Source organism: Lissotriton helveticus, chromosome 6 (assembly GCF_964261635.1).
Source record: "Lissotriton helveticus chromosome 6, aLisHel1.1, whole genome shotgun sequence".
Lineage (NCBI taxonomy): Eukaryota > Metazoa > Chordata > Amphibia > Caudata > Salamandridae > Lissotriton > Lissotriton helveticus.
The window spans coordinates 1,935,723,579-1,935,744,198 of NC_136067.1; the positions used below are offsets into that span (position 1 = coordinate 1,935,723,579).

Consider the following 20,620-nt stretch of genomic DNA (forward strand, 5'->3'; position numbering starts at 1 on the left):
CCCAGCCCCAACCACGATTTTGTACCACGCTTTATTTTCACAAATTGTGCTTTTAAAGGGTTGCGATATTTCACAGTGGAGTCTAGCACTAAGTAACCATGGTTTCTGAAAAATGTGGCTCTGAGCTCATGACAATCTTGCTACACACAGGGTAACGTGCACAGACTCAACAACCAGGTCAAGAATGTCGTTGTCCTTAAAGACAGTGGAGAGAGATCTCCCAAACTCATTTGGTCTGCACATTAGTACTACTGTGTACATCGGATTTCGGATGTATGTGTACATGATTTCGTTTTAATGTGTACATCAGATTTCGCATAATTGTGATTTCGTATGAATGGGTTCAGTAGGAACAATGAAGGCTGAACAAGAGGCTCGTCCCCTGCACGTGTGGTTCTCCACCTAGTGGAGTGACCCCCAGCACAGTGCTGTCCACACTAGATGCTTGGGGGGCTGGTGGGGTTCACATCTACATTCTTGACACTAGAGCACGTGCCATCAAACAGTAGCCGGGCCTCCTCCTTCTTCACGGTCCCCACAGGAGCCCAGAGGCCACAGCCAGGACAGTCTGATTTCCCTCAGACCAGTAGATATGGCCTCATCTGCTCGTTCAAGTCCAACCTCTAACCTCACCAAAGGGCCAGAAGAAAGTCTGTGCAGAGGCATTCTCCCCTCATTGAAGGGGAGTTTATCATTAAAGGAAGGTGCCCCTACTTTCCGCTAGTGCCCTCAAAGATGAATTAATACTGTCCTGGGCATGGAGCCAGACAGTTACGTGTATTTGGCTTAAACTTTGAGAGGGAACTCTGTGCACCAGCCCTGGTTCTTTCTTTTCCTCTTTCATTCTCTTTATTTTTTCTCCTTTTCTCTGCATCGTTCTTCCTCTCTAATTCTCTTTTCTTTCTTTCTAAATATTATTTTCCTTTGTTCTTTCATTCTTTCTTTTTCGTTCCCATTTTTTCTCCATACTCCATTTACTTTACCTTCATATCCCCTGTTTCTTCCTTCTCTACTTTCTTTCTTTTGTCCTACTTCTTTCTGCCTCTATTCCCTTCTTTCCCCCCCTTTTCTCTTCTTCTTTCCCTCCTTTCTTTCAGCCTTATCATCTTTCCCTGTCTTGATCTTTCCTCCCTTCTTAGTTTTTCTCTTTTTTGTATTTATTCCTTGTACGTTTCTCCATGTATCTCCTTTTTTCCCATTTTATTTTAACTTCTTCTCTCTTTGCCTTTGTACCTCTCATTTTCTTCTTGCCTTACTCTCCATCCTTTTCTTGTTGTCTTTTTCTCTTGCCTTCGTTCCTCTTTCTCCATTCTGATTTCCTTATTTGTCTCTTTATGCCTTTCTCTGTCATTCTTTTTTCTTCTTCTCCTTTCATTCATTCATTTCACTGTTTTGTTTTTTTCTTCCTTTCATTTTCTTCTCATGTATCTTTTTCCTTCACCGCCTTTCTTTTGCTCCTTTCTCTATCTATTTATCCTCATTTATTTCTTCTATTTTCATATCCTATCTTTCTCTGCCTTATTTTTCTTTCTTTCTCTCTTACATGTTTTTCTGCACTCTGTCTCTTTCTCTCCTCTCCTCTTCTAATTTTTCTCTCAAATTCTCTATCTCTATTTATTTCTCGTTCTTTCTCACTTTTGCTGTATTAGAGCAAAGGGGCAAAAACTGATCCTCAGGGACCACAAATGTACACTTTTTGCAGTACAGCTCATGTATCATCAATGCTGTGTGCTGCTTGTAGCATGAATAGGGTACTCTAGGGGCAGTACCCTACACCCTCTCTCTAACTATCGCCCTCCCTCTATCTATCCATCGCCCTCCCTCTATCTATCCATCGCCCTCCCTCTATCTATCTATCGCCCTCACTCTATCTATCGCACTAACTCTATCTATCGCATCACCACAGCATCACTCAGCACCACCACAGAATCACTCTGGGGCACCACAGATTCACTCAGGGGCACCACAACATCACTATGCGCTACCACAGCATCACTGAAGGCCACATCATCACTCGTCGCCACCACAACATCACTCAGCGCCACCACAGCATCAATCTGTGCAACCATTCAACAACAACTAGTTCAAATATGTTCTCTCAATGTTTCAAGCTTTATTACAAATGTCACAAAAAGATGTTAATATTTCACTTCTGTTCTTGGATTTTCGTCACAATAAAATACACTGAACATAATCTTCACAAAAGTTATTTACAAAAGTTTAAGCTATTGCCATTATAAATCACAATAACTTTTATTTAAGTATTCATTATTTTAAAAAAAGACATTGTTAATTGTAATATCAATACATCTAAGTCACGTGAATACAACACATATTGCATTACAAATGCTATAGGTGTCACATTTGCGAAAGTTAAAACTATTGGCATTGTAAATGACAAAGCTATTCATTTCGCTATTTTCAAAACCAACCCATAAATAAAATATTTGTCATTTACTATACCAATAGCTCAAACTTTCCTAATGCGAGACCTATTGCATTGCAAATGCTTGTTTCTTTTTCTAGAGCTTCCTGCAGCTCCTCAGACTATGCTAATTCGTTGCTCACTTGCCGCTGATTTCATCTGCAGTGCTCTACGTTCCATCTGTCCACTCCTTCTAAACTGGTTGGTCATCTTGGAATGAGCTTGTCCGTAGTGTATCATTCTAAAAGGGCCAACACGTTGTTTTTAAACTGGGTAACTATGATGGAACATTAAAACAACAATACTCTAAGTTCATGTGCCGAAACTCATCAGTGACTGATGATGCACTTTTAATTATAAGCCAGATCTGTTGACATTGAAAGCGCTTGTTCATTATTATCTACCTTGTCTCTCGTTCTACGATTTCTTTGTTAAAGGGACAGCTAAGTTAATTACATACCCTTGATTTAGCTGCTGGGACATTTTCTTGTACCATCATAATCACTTCTCATTCCTTTTTTTAATTTTTAGGTCGAACGACCTATCTCAATGCGCATGCGCATTGAGCGGGAGCTCGATATATATAGCAGCTTAAACAGAGCTTACCGAGATCAGGCGATTCCCAGGCGATTTCTTGAAGTGCATGTGAAAGCGCGTGCACAATGCCACCAGCCGCTTGCCTGCATTACCACATCAAAGGCGGCCGCGTCTCAGGCCCCTGCTGCTTCACACCCTCATGCCGCTCTCCCCACTCCGCCCATATTTGGAAGCCAGCGCTCTGAGCCGGGATCACTAAATCTTTTACTAGCATACATTTCAGCCAGCGCTCTGAGCCGGGATCACTGAATCTTTTACTAGCATACATTTCAGTCTCGAAAACAATCCAATTTGCTTTGTTTAAAAGCCTTGCTTTTGCGCTTCCAACATCTTTTTCTGCATCCTCCTTTCAATTGCCATTTTACAATCAATTTGAGCTCAGTTTTGTTAAAGTTCTGTCCTGAAAGACTGCAATTGACCGAGTGGCATGTAAAAACACATATGTATTTATGTGCAATATTTGACAAGCTCTATGTCAAAACTGCACTTATAGTCATGTAATCTGCAAACCGTATTTTACACAATACAGTCAACAGTTTCCTTATACTTTGCAGCAAGTTCACTCCTTCTGGCCCTTGTGGTGCCTCGCACAACTACCACAGTGCTTTGGAACAAACGAGTGACACATGAGCGTGCATCACGTTATTCAGTAAGGAAGTTTTAATCTCATCAACATGTCGGAGACATTGGAGCACCACCAACATTCATCCAAATAAAGATTTTCCCTCCAATTCCACAGTTTCTCCGACATATTAGGGCAGCTGCTGTGCCAGCGCATCTCTCCTTTACTAGAGAAATCAACAGGTCCAACAACCCCCACCCCGAAGCAGCCATGATAGTTCCTGGACACCAAAAGGGACCAGAGGCAAAAAAAATGATGAACCAAATCAAAATTAGGTTCCTAAAAATGTTTTTTTTTTTTTTTTAAAGTAAAAGGCTGCACATCTGGATTCTGATTAACAGAATTAGAATGAATTGTCATTGGAACCCTCACACGGAGGTTAATACTACAGACAGTCAGTGGCGGGGCCTCCATACGAGCACCCCCCCCCCCCCACACACACACACACACACACACTGCTGCATAGAAAGCTGGAAAATAAAATGGTTTAATACCACTTTCCTTTTCCAGCTTTCTACCGAATGGAGAGTGCAGGGCCAGTGCGTCATTGTTGCTAAATGCAAACAATGACGAGTGGTGCCTTCACTTTGAAATGCACATGTTATTTTGGCCAACTACCTTGATACGGCCAAACCGACATGCGCAGTTCAAACTCTCCAACCTGCGTTGGAGAGCAGGCACAGGACCCCAGTGCCTTTCAAAGCGCTGAGCTAGCCTGCACCAGCCAATCCAGATGCTGCTCTGAGCAGTGTCTGGGTTGGATATCACCATATTGCAAGGGCATGTAGGTGACAGAGCTTCAAAGGCCCCTATACATTAACACATATTCCCCATAGAGACGAGAAAAATCCTTTCATACATTAGGCCCACAGAGACTATCTATAATCCACAAATTGCTGTTTTAGGTTTAACTGTATTTTATTTCATGGCCAATACATATACCATTTCCTACAACCATCTGGTCGTCGAGGAGATCAAATAGATGAACTGCAATCACATCATTTATAAACAATCCAACCCAGGTAACACCACCACCACCACCGCATCCACCAACACCACATCCACCACCACCACCACATCCACCACCGCATCCACCACCACCACATACACCACCACACCCACCCCATACACCACCACACCCACCACCACATCCACCACCACTTTCACCACACCCACCACCACCACATCCACCACTACATCCACCACCCCATCCACCACCACCACCCCATCCACCACCACCACCGCTGCATCCACCACCAACACCCCATCCACCACCACCACTGCATCCACCACCACCACCACCACCACATCCACTGCATCCACCACCACCAAATCCACCACCACATCCACCATCACCTCCACATCCACCATGACATCCACCGCCACATCCACCACCACATCCACCACATCCCCCACCACCACCACATCCACCACCACCACCACATCCACCACCACTTTCACCACATCCACCACCACATCTAACACGTCGACCACCACTTCCACCACCACTACATCCACCACCGCATCCACCACCAACACCACATTCACCACCACCACCGCATCCACCACCACCACCACACCCACCACCACTACATCCACCACCCCATCCACCACCACCACCTCCCCATCCACCACCACTGCATTCACCACCACCACCGCATCCACCACCACATCCACCATCACCACCACATCCACCACCACATCCACCACCACATCCACCACCACATCCAGCATCACCTCCACATCCACCATGACATCCACCGCCACATCCACTGCATCCACCACCACATCCACCACCACCACCACTGCATCCACCACCACATCCACCACCACCACCACATCCACCACCACTTTCACCACATCCACCACCACCACATCCACCACCACATCCAACACATCCACCACCACTTCCACCACCACCGCATCCACCACCACCACATCCACCACCACCACCACCACCGCATCCACCAACACCACATCCACCACATACACCACCACACCCACCACCACCACATCCAACACATCCAACACATCCACCACCACTTCCACCACATCCACCACCACCACATCCACCACCACATCCACCACCACCACCGCATCCACCACCACCGCATCCACCACCACCGTATCCACCAACACCACATCCACCAACACCACATCCACCACCACCACATCCACCACCACCACCACCACATCCACATCCACCACCGCATCCACCACCACCATGTCTATATGTGTGTGTGTGTGTGTGTGTGTGGCTGTGTGTGTAGGTGCAAATGCAATGTTCTTGGATTTTCGTCACAATAAAATACACTGAACATAATCTTCACAAAAGTTATTTACAAACGTTTAAGGGATTGCCATTATAAATTACAATAACTTTTATTTAAGTATTAATTATTTACAAAAGTAAAAGCCATTGTTATTTGTAATATCAATACATCTAAGTCACGTAAATACAACACACATTGCATTACAAATGCTATAGGTGTCACATTTGCGAAAGTTAAAACTATTGACATTGTAACTGACAAAGCTATTAATTTTGCTATTTTCAAAACCAACACATAAATAAAAAAAAGTGTCATTTACAATACCAATCGCTCAAACTTTCCTAATGCGAGACCTATTGCATTTCCAATGCTTGTTTTTGCTGAAAGCGAATGCCCACCATTTTACTTTATAAACCTTTTTTTAAACTCCCATTGACCATTATGTTCTACAATTTATCTTGATGGTACATCCTGTGAATACATTGTCAATCGAGAAGCAGAGACATGCGATCATCTTGTCTATTGCAACCTCATGTACAAGAGTGGATGCCGCCATCTGTGCTGTTAACCAAAGTAGTAAATCAATCCCATAACCCATATATGTACAGTGGCCGCTGTCGTAAATTTTCTACCAGAGTGAAGTGAAAAGGGTAGGTATTGTTCTAGTGGAAATCTGGCCAGAGGCAAAGAGTGTATAGTTCCCCATAGAGTACTTGTTAGGTTTAGTTTTCGAAAGTGCGATGTCAAACAGATCTATTGCTTATAATATACTTAGAGTGGGATTTCAATCCAACCCTTTCAACCATTGGCTCTCTTCGCCCAGCAGCTTGCCTTGAGACTTTGTCAATCACATCTTGGCTCCGCCTACTAGTGAGTTCATCTCATACCTAATGCAAGTCGTTGTTTGGGTATATTCTCCTGACTCCACTTGAGAGCTTGCATTAAACTATAGCCCTCTCTGTCTGCTGGATTTGCGCTTTGGCTGCATGCGTTACCACATTAAAACCAGGCCGTTTGGCTGTTCCAATGCTTGTTAAAGAAGCATTCTGGCAATTTGGCTCTTAATAGAGGAATCGAAAGTAGGTAACTGAATGGCCTGTGCCAACAGTCTATTTTAATAGCACCTGTTGACATCACTCCTCTTACTCAGTATGATTTTCATTGGTCGACTTTACATCTAATGCAACTTCTGTTGGTTAAATGTGGATTATGAGGTCAATAAACTCTTTCTTTACTGTTTACCACCTCCCTGTTTTTCTGAGTATATCTTTTTGTCTCCATCTTAGGTGTCTGCGGTTGTTGCGGAGCTTTACGTCCACGCTATAAGAGGCTGGTTGACAATATATTTCCAGAAGATTCTGAGGTATGTTTTCTCTGCCTTGGAGTATTTACACAGTTATACCTTTTGTCATAATTGGAGAAAGTCAAAAATATAACGACCACTGTAACTGGTTTTTCATTCCTTTGATATTGGGAGGCGGGAAGAGGTAGATTACATTAAAACAATTAAGGTAGTAAAAAGAAAGGCAGTTGGAAGAAGCCTTACACCTGCTTGGTAAATGAGCATTGGCACTGCCAATTGTTTTGGCTTTTGCATGTTGAAAAGTTGTTTGCAAGCTCCAGTAGGACATGGAGGAGTTATCTACCTCCCTCCTTTTCTGCATCTGGTCTTGGTGTTGAGAGAGCCTTGCTCGTATTCAAAACTGTAGTCAAATCATAATATCTCTGACACCATTGATACCAATCTTATTTTCACCAGGTGCATTTTTTATTTATCCCTGGGTTGCAATTGAATACACATCAAAGGTATTTTTTGTTTTCACCAAGACATGTTGTCCCTGTGCAAGACTTGCTAGAAAACTAGCCTGTTACTTTGAATGGTGTATAAAATATGTACAAGGAAAAGTAAATACTCAAGACATATAAACCATAATTACATTAAACTTACATCTCTACATTTCTCGAGACAACTGACTGTACAATTTACAAACATAGAAAGAGAGAGCCTTGCTCTGCAGCCCTATTTGCTGTACTTGCGTTGTGTGTTAGTTGGTGGCCACCTTTTCCTCACTGAAAATACAAAATGGAGGCTGTTACCAAGAAGGTTAAGGGAGCTCAAGTTACCACCCGGAGAGGGGGGGGTGTGCGGGGGTTGGGTGGCGTGCGTGGGTGAAGGAGGACTGAGGGACAGGGAGTGCAGTCTAGTGTACATGAATGCGAGCTCTTGGCATGAGGGATAGACCTAAAGGATGGTGCTAAGTATACTTTCAGAACAAGTACAGCTTAATTTCCCAACACACGCAGAATGGGCGCAACATGGTAATAAGAAGTGCAAGCCTATCAAATGAAACTGGTACTTGCACCACTTGAGACAAGAAATAGGTTCACTCTGCTTCCACACTAGTAACGTCCATAATCAAGAGAGTGAGCGCTATTGATTTTTTTGGGCGTCTAGTTATCTTCAGTTTTGTCCCGAAACCCTAAACCAATCTCTGCCAATGGTGGTGTAAGTGATCACCACTATGTTGGGTCATTGGGCAGCGTCCTCATTGGGATTTGCACTTAGGTACTCGCTTCCCTAGGTGAGTACCGCCTCCTTCTGAGGGAAAGTACTGGTGGTATCCATATGGCGATGTGTAAAAATTACATCCTGCATCTATTAAAGTAACTTTAATATGGGTGAATTATACAGGGGTAAGGTTAAAAAGTGAAGTGGTGATGTTTTTTGGACGTGTTAACTATCCGCAATATCACATGAGTCAGCATGTTTCAGCCTCTAGTGCCCATAAGGGTCTGGGCTTCCTCAGGACCTTATACCTAGTTCAAAGGGTCTCTTACTGTTGATATTTATTGTGAACTCTTAAGTCAGTTACTTATGCGTCTTCAACAAAATTGGTTCTTTTCGAAAGAATCGTCGGCTTTATTTAGCCTAAGACTTATAGTCTCTTTTTGGCCTGCCTCTTGGGTATCAAATGAGGCTAGGGCTTCGTGCCAACTTCTCGTTGTTCAGCCCCAGGTATGTCTACCTACATCGTCCTCATCCGTCCTGGTAGGATGTTTGCACGCACAGGTAGAACATGGAGGGGTTATCTGCCTCCTATTCTGCATCTGGTCTTGGTGTTGAGAGCCTTGCTCTGCAGCCCTCTTGGCTGTACTTGTGTTGTGTGTTAGTTGGTGGCCACCGTTTCCTCATTGAAAATACAAAATGGAGGCTGTTACCAAGAAGGTTAAGGGAACTCAAGTTACCACCGGGAGGGGGGTTGAGGGTTTGGTGCGGCGTTTGGGGGGGATGAGGGAGGACCGAGAGACAGGGAGTGCAGTCTAGTGTGCATGAATGAGAGCTCATTGATCGAGGGATCGAGGGATAGACCTAAAGGATGGTGCTAGGTGTACTTCCAGAACATGTACAGCTTAATGAGCAGCAAAACATGTTTTTCCCAACACATGCGCAGAGTGGGTGCAAATAGTAATAAGAAGTGCAAGCCTTTCTCATGCCCATTAAACTGGTGCTTGCATCACTTGGCCAGTCCCCTTTGGTCAGCCACCCAATCCTGAGACTCCTATTTCAGCATGCACTAAAAAGTCCACATTTGTAAAGCGCACAATCACCCGTAAGTGTCTCTAGGCGCTTTGGGCCGTCGGGAAGATTAAGCGAGCTATTGCCCAGAGTCACATGGTGCTGGGCTAATCTGCCGCCGGAGCCGGGGATCGAACCGTGATCCCCAGATTCCAGCGTCAGTCGCCCTGGCCGCAGCGCCACACCTCTCCCCACCTTGAAGTAACCTAATTTCTGTGTGCCACGTGCCACTGGTAGTTTGCCCACACATACTTTCTCCACTCATCCGCTTATGACATTTTCACATTAGAAGTGATTTCCAAATTAGTTTATCATGAGTTCCACTTCTTAGTTGAACTCTCCGTGATAGTTGCTCTGGACAGAAGATCTACCAACAGACTGTTCTAATGGCCGAAGATATAGCAGAAACGTACGTGGATCACTGTCTTGTGTATCGTCATTATTTGCTGATGTAACTTGTACCTCCAAAACGTAGTGTGCATTTGTTACATGAATATGAATATACCTGTCCGAAGTGAACCCCTTGCATTGGTAGGCCATTGAGGCACCCAACAGCATCCATGACATTTTGTCTTGCTAGTGGGGAGGTGTGACCTGCTTGAAGAACCGTTTCTGATGTCGCTTTTTGGCTGATTTTGTTTTCTTTGTCATGAGGAGGACAGCAGTAGTTATTTGGTAAAGGTGAGTGAAGATATGTGACAGAGTATCAGAAGAAAGAGAGTTTGCATACTAAAGGGTCTTTTGCATTAGGGTGGTAGCGGCTAGGTTGTATAAGATCAATTTATTTTATTATCTATTTGCAAGTGCCTTGTAAGGCAGATCAGTACCAGCCACTTTTGCAATAAGACATTCATATTCTTCTTGAGCCATGGCGTAAATGGTTCTATTACCTATACCAACACAAAATTTGAAACTCCGTCAGGAGGGCATTTTTGTGGATTTGAGTTGTTTCATGGGTTCACTCACTTGCTGTATTGAGATGGGCTTTTACTAAATTGCCAGGGAGTCGCAAGGGCCTAGTGGGCGTAGCTATGTGTATTGTGGTGGTCCAATGGCAATGATGGCTAGCATCTTGAAAGGAATAGCAGCACTATGAGTAGTGGTAGAGACCGTGTTCCCAGGAGACATGACATTTATTGTCCCTTATTCCCTGATCGTGAAGTCCCACTTCCTTTTCCTCATTTTAATATTTTGTCTTTGTTTCCTTCTTGTGCCTCATCTCATTCCTTGTCCTTTAAAACGAAGCCCCCTTTGCCTATGCGTGCCAATTGACCACAATATATATATATATATATATATATATATATATATATATATATATATATCCGCTTCACGGTCCCTCCCCACAATCTTGGGAATTAGGTAGCAGCACTCCGGGGTACAGTTTCAGGTTTTATTGATCAAAACGCGCTTTCGGCACTCGGCCTTCGTCAGTGTTCAGAGTGACAGTGCCGCGCAAGGTTTACAAGTACTTAGCATGCAACACGTGATGTTAACCTAGACACAGAGATAGGACCAAAATAATCCTCATGGTCGCCATCTTTGAATGGGTAAAGTAAAATCAATGTAGATTACCGCTCTATATTGCCAGCAGTACACAGCTACATATGTGTGAATAAATTAAATTAAAGCATATAAAGAGTCAGAAAATTCATCCCTCAGTATCTGCTTATAACATAATGCCCACAGATGGGCTTGCATATGTACAATGTTCACAACTTCCCCATTCTCATTCGATGGAATTACGCCCTGAATGGGCTATACGAAGTTCTAAATGTAGATACAGTAACGTGTTGATAAGTACATCTCCAAGGCAATGCATTATTAACATATATAAACATATATGAGCAGATTAGAGCAGTTTCAGGCCAACCAAACAATATTTACAACTATACAGATCAGTCCACTTCCTACTTATTTCAGATCAAATGGACTGCCAAGTCTTCATGTATATTCAAACCTGTTGGTATCTTGCTTTGTAGATCGATAATGTAGCGCGACTCTAGTCGTCTTAGTTTGCGTAACCTATCACCTCCTCTTATATGGGCAGGGACGGAATCCAGACAAAAATACTTCAACAGATCCCTGTTGCGTTTATGCTCTTGATCGAAATGTCTGGCCACGGGGTAGTTCACATCTGCATTTTGTATGGCCCTTTGATGCTCAAGTATCCTCAATTTGACAGGATTCGTTGTACTGCCAACATACCTTCTGCCACAAGGACATGTTAGACAGTACACGACATAGGGCGTTGTGCAGGTGAGGAATTTACCTATTTTTTTGGGTTGTTTGACCCCGGGTACAGAGTACTGTGTCACGCGTCTACTTCCTTTACAGGCCTTACATTTCCCGCATGGGAAAAACCCTTTTAAAGGTTCTGACTTGGGTTTGGATGCTGTGCCTTCATGATGACTATGCACCAGATAGTCCTTAAGTGCTCGTGCCTTTCTAAAAGTTACTAGAGGGTAACATGGTAGGTCTTGCTTGATTGTGTTGTCAGTGAGCAAGATACTCCAATGCCTCCGCATGATGCGTTTTAATTCAGAGGCATTGCGTGAAAAGGTGGTAATCATTCTAAACGTACCCCCACCCGTCTTTGTACTCTCTATGTTCTCAGGTTTTTCTTTTTTTAATAGATCACCACGATCCAGTTCACATACTTTTTTCATTGCCTGTGTTAGAACGCCCTCTTTGTAACCTCTAGTCCTAAATCTCTGGATGCTACTCTTGGCTGCACTGTTGAAATCCTGTTCCTTAGTGTTGTTCCTCCGTATCCTTAATAGTTCCCCATAGGGTATACTATTCACTAAGCTTTTCGGGTGACTACTGGTCGCGTATAGAGTCGAATTCCCAGCAGTCTCCTTACGGTAAAGCCTTGTGTGTAGTCTGCCTTCCTCTACAAAAACTGTTAGGTCCAAATAATTGACCTCAGTTTGGCTGCAGGTACCGGAAAACTTCAAGTTGTTACTGTTGGTATTAAGCACCGCAATATACTCTTTCGCTACCTCAACCGACCCCCCTATGATGATAAAGAGGTCGTCAATGTAGCGGTGCCAACACTTGACAAGTTCATTCCACTTCTTATTGGCTGGAGACCAGGCCACCTGCTCCTCCCACCACCCCACAAATAAATTTGCGAAGCTGGGGGCGGAGCAGGTACCCATCGCCACGCCAGTAAGCTGTTTGTACAATTCCTGGCCGAAGAGAAAAATGTTATTGTTAAGGCAGAAACCTAGGAAATCAAGTAACATTTTGTTATGTTCCATGAATTTAACCGGTCGTGTTTCAAGGAACCAGGCAATAGCCAGCAGCCCCTCCTCATGACCTATGCACGTATATAGACTGGTGATGTCTATCACCATCATAGTGTCTCCATCATTCCAGCATACATCCTCAATTAAGTTCAAAAAGTGCTTGGTGTCCTTTAGGTACGATTTTAACCTCATAACATGGGGTGAAAGGAAAGAGTCAACATAAATGGATAAGTGTTCTGTCAGGCTGCCCTGGGAGGCCACAATTGGTCTGCCAGGGGGATTCAATAGGTCCTTGTGAATCTTGGGTAAATAATAAAATGACGGGGTAACAGGATTAGGGCATCTCAAGAATAGATTCTCATCACTATTTAGCATGTTCTTATTGTACCACCTTAGGATCATATCGTGGTAATCCGAAATGCTGGTGTTGTATACCGACATACTTACTTTCATATAAGTACTCTGATCGTTTAGTTGGCGTAAAGCCTCCTGTTCATATTGCGCTTTGGTAAGTAAAACAATATTCCCCCCCTTGTCCGAGGGCTTACACACCAAAGACGAGTCCTCACACAACTTCTTGAGTGCCAAATGTTGTTTATTCGTAAAGTTTTGTTGATCCTGTTATAAGCAGATACTGAGGGATGAATTTTCTGACTCTTTATATGCTTTAATTTAATTTATTCACACATATGTAGCTGTGTACTGCTGGCAATATAGAGCGGTAATCTACATTGATTTTACTTTACCCATTCAAAGATGGCGACCATGAGGATTATTTTGGTCCTATCTCTGTGTCTAGGTTAACATCACGTGTTGCATGCTAAGTACTTGTAAACCTTGCGCGGCACTGTCACTCTGAACACTGACGAAGGCCGAGTGCCGAAAGCGCGTTTTGATCAATAAAACCTGAAACTGTACCCCGGAGTGCTGCTACCTAATTCCCAAGATTGTGGGGAGGGACCGTGAAGCGGATATTATGGTCGGGTGCACCCCCGACGAGCAGGCACCAGCCTGGGAGTGCGTCTGGCAGGTGCAAGTGTAGCTGTGATATTTAATTCCAGACGCACCGCGATTTCGACTACAAGCGTGGATTTAAGAAACGAAGTCTCCAAAGGCGCCGGCGCTCACAGCAAGACTGGTTTCACTGGAGCGCGTCTGAGCAAGACCGGGTAAGGAGACGACTTCCTTTAACCTAATATCGAGTCGAATTATTGCTGGCATAAGGGGGACACAGGTTGCAATTGATGGTCACGGCTGTGACCAGAAGAAGGAGAAAAATGTTCAGTGAAACGGAGCGACGCAAGGCTGAACAAGGGATGTTTAAAAACAGAAACAAAAATGCTGGATCTAAACAGGCTGAGGCACCAGAAAACAAAAGCACTACGGATTTAAATGCAAAACTGACACTTTTGGAACGTCTCTATGAAAGAGAATGTAGAAAGTGGTGGGAAGCTACTTCCCTTCAAAACTACATAGACGTTGACCGTGTGCCTAGGGGTCTTAGAATCTACACGATCCCAGCATACGAGAATCCGGATCCTTTGTTACTTGATGCATGGGCTGAACACACTGCCCAATCGTGCAAAGGTAGCCTCATAATATTGGTGCGCTTCGCATGGAGCGATAGGGACAAAGCCCTAAACCAGATTAAAGACATTGAGCAAGATCTAGCAAAAGAGGAAGATCAAGAGAGATTGGAGGAAAAACGGGCAGCAATGAAAAAACGATTGATAAAATATGAAGGCAAAATAAAACAGCGAAAGGAAGAGAAATTTGAAAGGGATGAAAAGGATTATAACAGCGGAAGAGTGCTGACCTTTTCCAAAAAATACGACAAATTGAGGAAAGATCTAAAAAAGACACAACCAACAGTAAGTGAAAATATACCAGAGACCTCCGAATCGTCAGTAACAGGGGACGAGACATCAAGCGAAGATGGCCAGGCTGGTCAATCCAATGCTCCTGAGCCCTCGGGTTTTCACAAAGAATATCATGTGATGAGAAAGCAACAACTTCAAGGGGTAAGGGGCAAACCCCCGGAGACAAAAAGAGGTTCAAGAGGAAAACGAGGAGGGGGGGCTGGAGCCGCAAACATCGTGGGCTCGCCCCCTCTAACAAGGAGCAGGAAGAATTTCTACAAAAAATAGAACAAGAGGATGGAGACAATCTAACGATTGTGAATTTGACACCTAAAATACTAACGAATGAAGAAGAAAACATTTTGAAATTGGGACTTACATTTTGCCCACAAAAAGATCTTGAATTTACCCAAACACGGATAGACTTATTTAAGTTTATCCGCAAACTAAAGCTTCACAAGTATTTTAAAAACAAACCGCAACGAATGAAGTCAGCTGCATCTGACGAAACGGAAGGGAGTGTACTCTCCTGTAGAGATCTGGCAGGTATCAGGACCTTGGAAGAATTACGGATGGAACAATTTGATAATGATGGGACCACTATTCTGAGTAATACTCAGTTAATCACGGACATGGGAGTACAACAAAAGGGAGACGCGACTGATTTCAAACCAACCTCAACCTTCATGCCTGTGATGGGGACAGATGCCATAGATACCTTCTCGGAGGCTGTACTGCAGGACCTACGGAAGTTAAGAGGCAATACTAAATTTAAACAGGATCAACAAAACTTTACGAATAAACAACATTTGGCACTCAAGAAGTTGTGTGAGGACTCGTCTTTGGTGTGTAAGCCCTCGGACAAGGGGGGGAATATTGTTTTACTTACCAAAGCGCAATATGAACAGGAGGCTTTACGCCAACTAAACGATCAGAGTACTTATATGAAAGTAAGTATGTCGGTATACAACACCAGCATTTCGGATTACCACGATATGATCCTAAGGTGGTACAATAAGAACATGCTAAATAGTGATGAGAATCTATTCTTGAGATGCCCTAATCCTGTTACCCCGTCATTTTATTATTTACCCAAGATTCACAAGGACCTATTGAATCCCCCTGGCAGACCAATTGTGGCCTCCCAGGGCAGCCTGACAGAACACTTATCCATTTATGTTGACTCTTTCCTTTCACCCCATGTTATGAGGTTAAAATCGTACCTAAAGGACACCAAGCACTTTTTGAACTTAATTGAGGATGTATGCTGGAATGATGGAGACACTATGATGGTGATAGACATCACCAGTCTATATACGTGCATAGGTCATGAGGAGGGGCTGCTGGCTATTGCCTGGTTCCTTGAAACACGACCGGTTAAATTCATGGAACATAACAAAATGTTACTTGATTTCCTAGGTTTCTGCCTTAACAATAACATTTTTCTCTTCGGCCAGGAATTGTACAAACAGCTTACTGGCGTGGCGATGGGTACCTGCTCCGCCCCCAGCTTCGCAAATTTATTTGTGGGGTGGTGGGAGGAGCAGGTGGCCTGGTCTCCAGCCAATAAGAAGTGGAATGAACTTGTCAAGTGTTGGCACCGCTACATTGACGACCTCTTTATCATCATAGGGGGGTCGGTTGAGGTAGCGAAAGAGTATATTGCGGTGCTTAATACCAACAGTAACAACTTGAAGTTTTCCGGTACCTGCAGCCAAACTGAGGTCAATTATTTGGACCTAACAGTTTTTGTAGAGGAAGGCAGACTACACACAAGGCTTTACCGTAAGGAGACTGCTGGGAATTCGACTCTATACGCGACCAGTAGTCACCCGAAAAGCTTAGTGAATAGTATACCCTATGGGGAACTATTAAGGATACGGAGGAACAACACTAAGGAACAGGATTTCAACAGTGCAGCCAAGAGTAGCATCCAGAGATTTAGGACTAGAGGTTACAAAGAGGGCGTTCTAACACAGGCAATGAAAAAAGTATGTGAACTGGATCGTGGTGATCTATTAAAAAAAGAAAAACCTGAGAACATAGAGAGTACAAAGACGGGTGGGGGTACGTTTAGAATGATTACCACCTTTTCACGCAATGCCTCTGAATTAAAACGCATCATGCGGAGGCATTGGAGTATCTTGCTCACTGACAACACAATCAAGCAAGACCTACCATGTTACCCTCTAGTAACTTTTAGAAAGGCACGAGCACTTAAGGACTATCTGGTGCATAGTCATCATGAAGGCACAGCATCCAAACCCAAGTCAGAACCTTTAAAAGGGTTTTTCCCATGCGGGAAATGTAAGGCCTGTAAAGGAAGTAGACGCGTGACACAGTACTCTGTACCCGGGGTCAAACAACCCAAAAAAATAGGTAAATTCCTCACCTGCACAACGCCCTATGTCGTGTACTGTCTAACATGTCCTTGTGGCAGAAGGTATGTTGGCAGTACAACGAATCCTGTCAAATTGAGGATACTTGAGCATCAAAGGGCCATACAAAATGCAGATGTGAACTACCCCGTGGCCAGACATTTCGATCAAGAGCATAAACGCAACAGGGATCTGTTGAAGTATTTTTGTCTGGATTCCGTCCCTGCCCATATAAGAGGAGGTGATAGGTTACGCAAACTAAGACGACTAGAGTCGCGCTACATTATCGATCTACAAAGCAAGATACCAACAGGTTTGAATATACATGAAGACTTGGCAGTCCATTTGATCTGAAATAAGTAGGAAGTGGACTGATCTGTATAGTTGTAAATATTGTTTGGTTGGCCTGAAACTGCTCTAATCTGCTCATATATGTTTATATATGTTAATAATGCATTGCCTTGGAGATGTACTTATCAACACGTTACTGTATCTACATTTAGAACTTCGTATAGCCCATTCAGGGCGTAATTCCATCGAATGAGAATGGGGAAGTTGTGAACATTGTACATATGCAAGCCCATCTGTGGGCATTATGTTATAAGCAGATACTGAGGGATGAATTTTCTGACTCTTTATATGCTTTAATTTAATTTATTCACACATATGTAGCTGTGTACTGCTGGCAATATAGAGCGGTAATCTACATTGATTTTACTTTACCCATTCAAAGATGGCGACCATGAGGATTATTTTGGTCCTATCTCTGTGTCTAGGTTAACATCACGTGTTGCATGCTAAGTACTTGTAAACCTTGCGCGGCACTGTCACTCTGAACACTGACGAAGGCCGAGTGCCGAAAGCGCGTTTTGATCAATAAAACCTGAAACTGTACCCCGGAGTGCTGCTACCTAATTCCCAAGATTGTGGGGAGGGACCGTGAAGCGGATATTATGGTCGGGTGCACCCCCGACGAGCAGGCACCAGCCTGGGAGTGCGTCTGGCAGGTGCAAGTGTAGCTGTGATATATATATATATATATATATATATATCTATATCAACGCTCCAAAGTACGCCAAAGAACGAGTCACTGCAGAGAACGGATGCTGTATACACGGCGGCGTGTCCGTAATATCAATGAAAGCTCCAAAGTTTTCTCTCCCTTCTGAGAAACACAGACAGCACTCACGGTAACAGTGGCAACAAAGTGGGTTTACCTTTAAAAATGTTGGTGCGCAATGCGCAAATGTTTGACACAGAAGAAGGGCGTTTTTCCCGAAACGCGTCTGTCTAAGGCGTAAATAAACCCACTTTGTTGTCACTGTTCCCGTGAGTGCTGTCTGTGTTTCTCAGAAGGGAGAGAAAATTTTGGAGCTTTCATATATAACACCAAAGTCTCTGAACTTCCAAGCTGTCTGGCGAACAGAGACACGGACCCAACGTTGAGAGGCAAGTTGTTTTATTTTTCGCTCAAACCTCGAACTTGACACGTTTCGGGTACCATGTACCCTTGATCACAAGTCAAATTAGAAACATTACTCGCCATATTTAAATGCAAACCCTGTGTTGTTGTGCTCAAACCACTTGACCAATAGACATAGACAAAACACTAGTATTTTTTGTTACAAAGCACCAGCAACTCTGTTTTTCAAACATTTTTGCCATCTCAAGAAAAAAAATGTCCTGCATAAATGCAATGGTAATTTATAACGATAATATATTATTCATATAAAATACTTAATAGTTATAAAAACCTCAGATAAAAAAGTTCAAGCACATGTGTATATATATTGCCGTATAAGACAAAGCTTAAATCTTCTCTCCTCCTAATGTTCTAAGTACTACCTATAGAATTAATGAAACATATAATAAATATGTATTAAAAACATGAAAACCGCAGTACACAAAAGAGGTAAATGGCTGTGCAAAAATGCTAAATTGTACAGTAAACAATATATATATGTATGTATATATATATATATATATATATATATATATATATATATATATATATATATATATATATATATATATATATATATATATATATATATATCCCCGACTTCCTCCAAAAGAAAGAGCAGTGACCCCCAAGGGGGAAGTTGAAGAAGCACTTTAATGAAGTACAGTCCCAGGCGAATGCATTTCGGCGTGTCAGCCTTCTTCAGCGCCCCTCTCCTTGTGATTGTTAACATTGTTATGTTATGTTATATTGCATTTGTAGTGCGCACTGTTACTCTAGAGTGTCCTGGCGCGAGGGAGAGCAAAGGTAGGAGCAGGAATCGAATTTAGCAAATCATGCTGAACAGGTGTGTATTTAGCTACTTCTTAAAGAGCTGAAACTCCGAGATGTGTTGGAGATCAGCAGGGAGCGTATTCCAAGCCTCAGCAGCCTTGACAGAGATAGACTTGCCCCCCAGTCGCGCTCTGCGGAAGCGGGGAACGACCATCCGGCGTTGTACCGCTGAACGCAGAGGGCGCTTTGGCACGTAGAAAGCAAAACGCTTCCTAAGATAGATGGGGCCAGACCGTGAAGAGCTCTATTCGCCAGAGTAATCGCTTTAAACTGCACCCTCTGGGCTACCGGAAGCCAGTGTAATTCACGTAGATACTGTCGCGTGCTGGATCTCGTTGGGGCGTTGAAGAGAAGCCTGGCTGCGGCGTTCTGAATAATTTGGAGCCTGTGCAGCAAATAACCCGGCAACCCCAGGAACAGGGCATTCGCTTAATCCAGTCTAGACAGGATCAAAGCGCGGGTGACTGTCTCTTTGGCTGCTCTCGGGAGAAAAGGAAACATTTTGCTGAGTGTTTTGAGAGTGCCAAAGCAGACCCCCGTCAGTTTTTCTATATGGTCGCTAAATTGAAGGTCCTCGCTAAACCAGATACCCAGATTTTTTGCTGGCCCTGCTTCGGACACCGGGCAGGGGAAGCCTGGAGGCCACACACGGGTTCTGAAGTCGTCAGGAAACTGGCCGTAGAGAAGGACCTCCGATTTATCCTCGTTACATTTGAGGGAAGCCCGGGCCAGCAATTGAAATACTGAGACTAGACACGGCTGAGCAGTATCAGAGTCACCCTAGGTAAAGAGCAGCTGCGTAGCCTCTGCGTACGCAATCACTTTAGCGCCCAACTCCTCTGCCAGGTAGACTAACTGCATCAAGTACATATTAAAAAGGAGGGGGCTAAGGGTTGAACCCTGTGGCACCCCAGTAGCCAAATGCCTTCATTGGGCACTCCTGTGCAGTCCCACTTGTAAGGACTGCATGTCCCAGAATGCCGTTGTGTGGTGCATTCAGGACCAGAGATGCCGGGCGGGGTGACACTTGAGGAGCAGGGATCGAGGACAGGCACAGCATCAGAATCGATATGGGAAGTGGGGCAGTCCAACAGTCCGGTGCCTCCTCAGTTTCCCCTTATAACCGCCGCAACCCTGCTGCCAGGAATCCATCGCGGGGGCCGGCACAGGAATCCATGTCACCCAAATAAGGAGGTATGAATAACTCCTAACCGCCGTCGCCTCCTGGTGTTGTGGTAGATGCTGGGTGTAATTGCTACCGCAATTCAGGAATGATGCTCGACAGAGCGGGCCAGAGTGTCCAGACCTCTTGTGCGGCGGGGGTACACTGTAATGCGCT

At 43.9% G+C, this 20,620-nt stretch overlaps 1 protein-coding gene across 2 annotated transcripts in view; it reads left to right on the top strand.

The window, feature by feature from the left end:
• The window catches only part of EFR3B (EFR3 homolog B), a 614,353-nt gene that overhangs the window by 45,895 nt on the left and 547,838 nt on the right, over window positions 1-20,620 (top strand). For both annotated transcript variants that reach the window (XM_078649934.1, XM_078649935.1), the window contains exon 2: window positions 7,204-7,280. In XM_078649934.1, coding sequence (XP_078506060.1) covers window positions 7,204-7,280 — 77 coding nt within the window. The remainder of the gene's footprint in view (window positions 1-7,203; window positions 7,281-20,620) is intronic.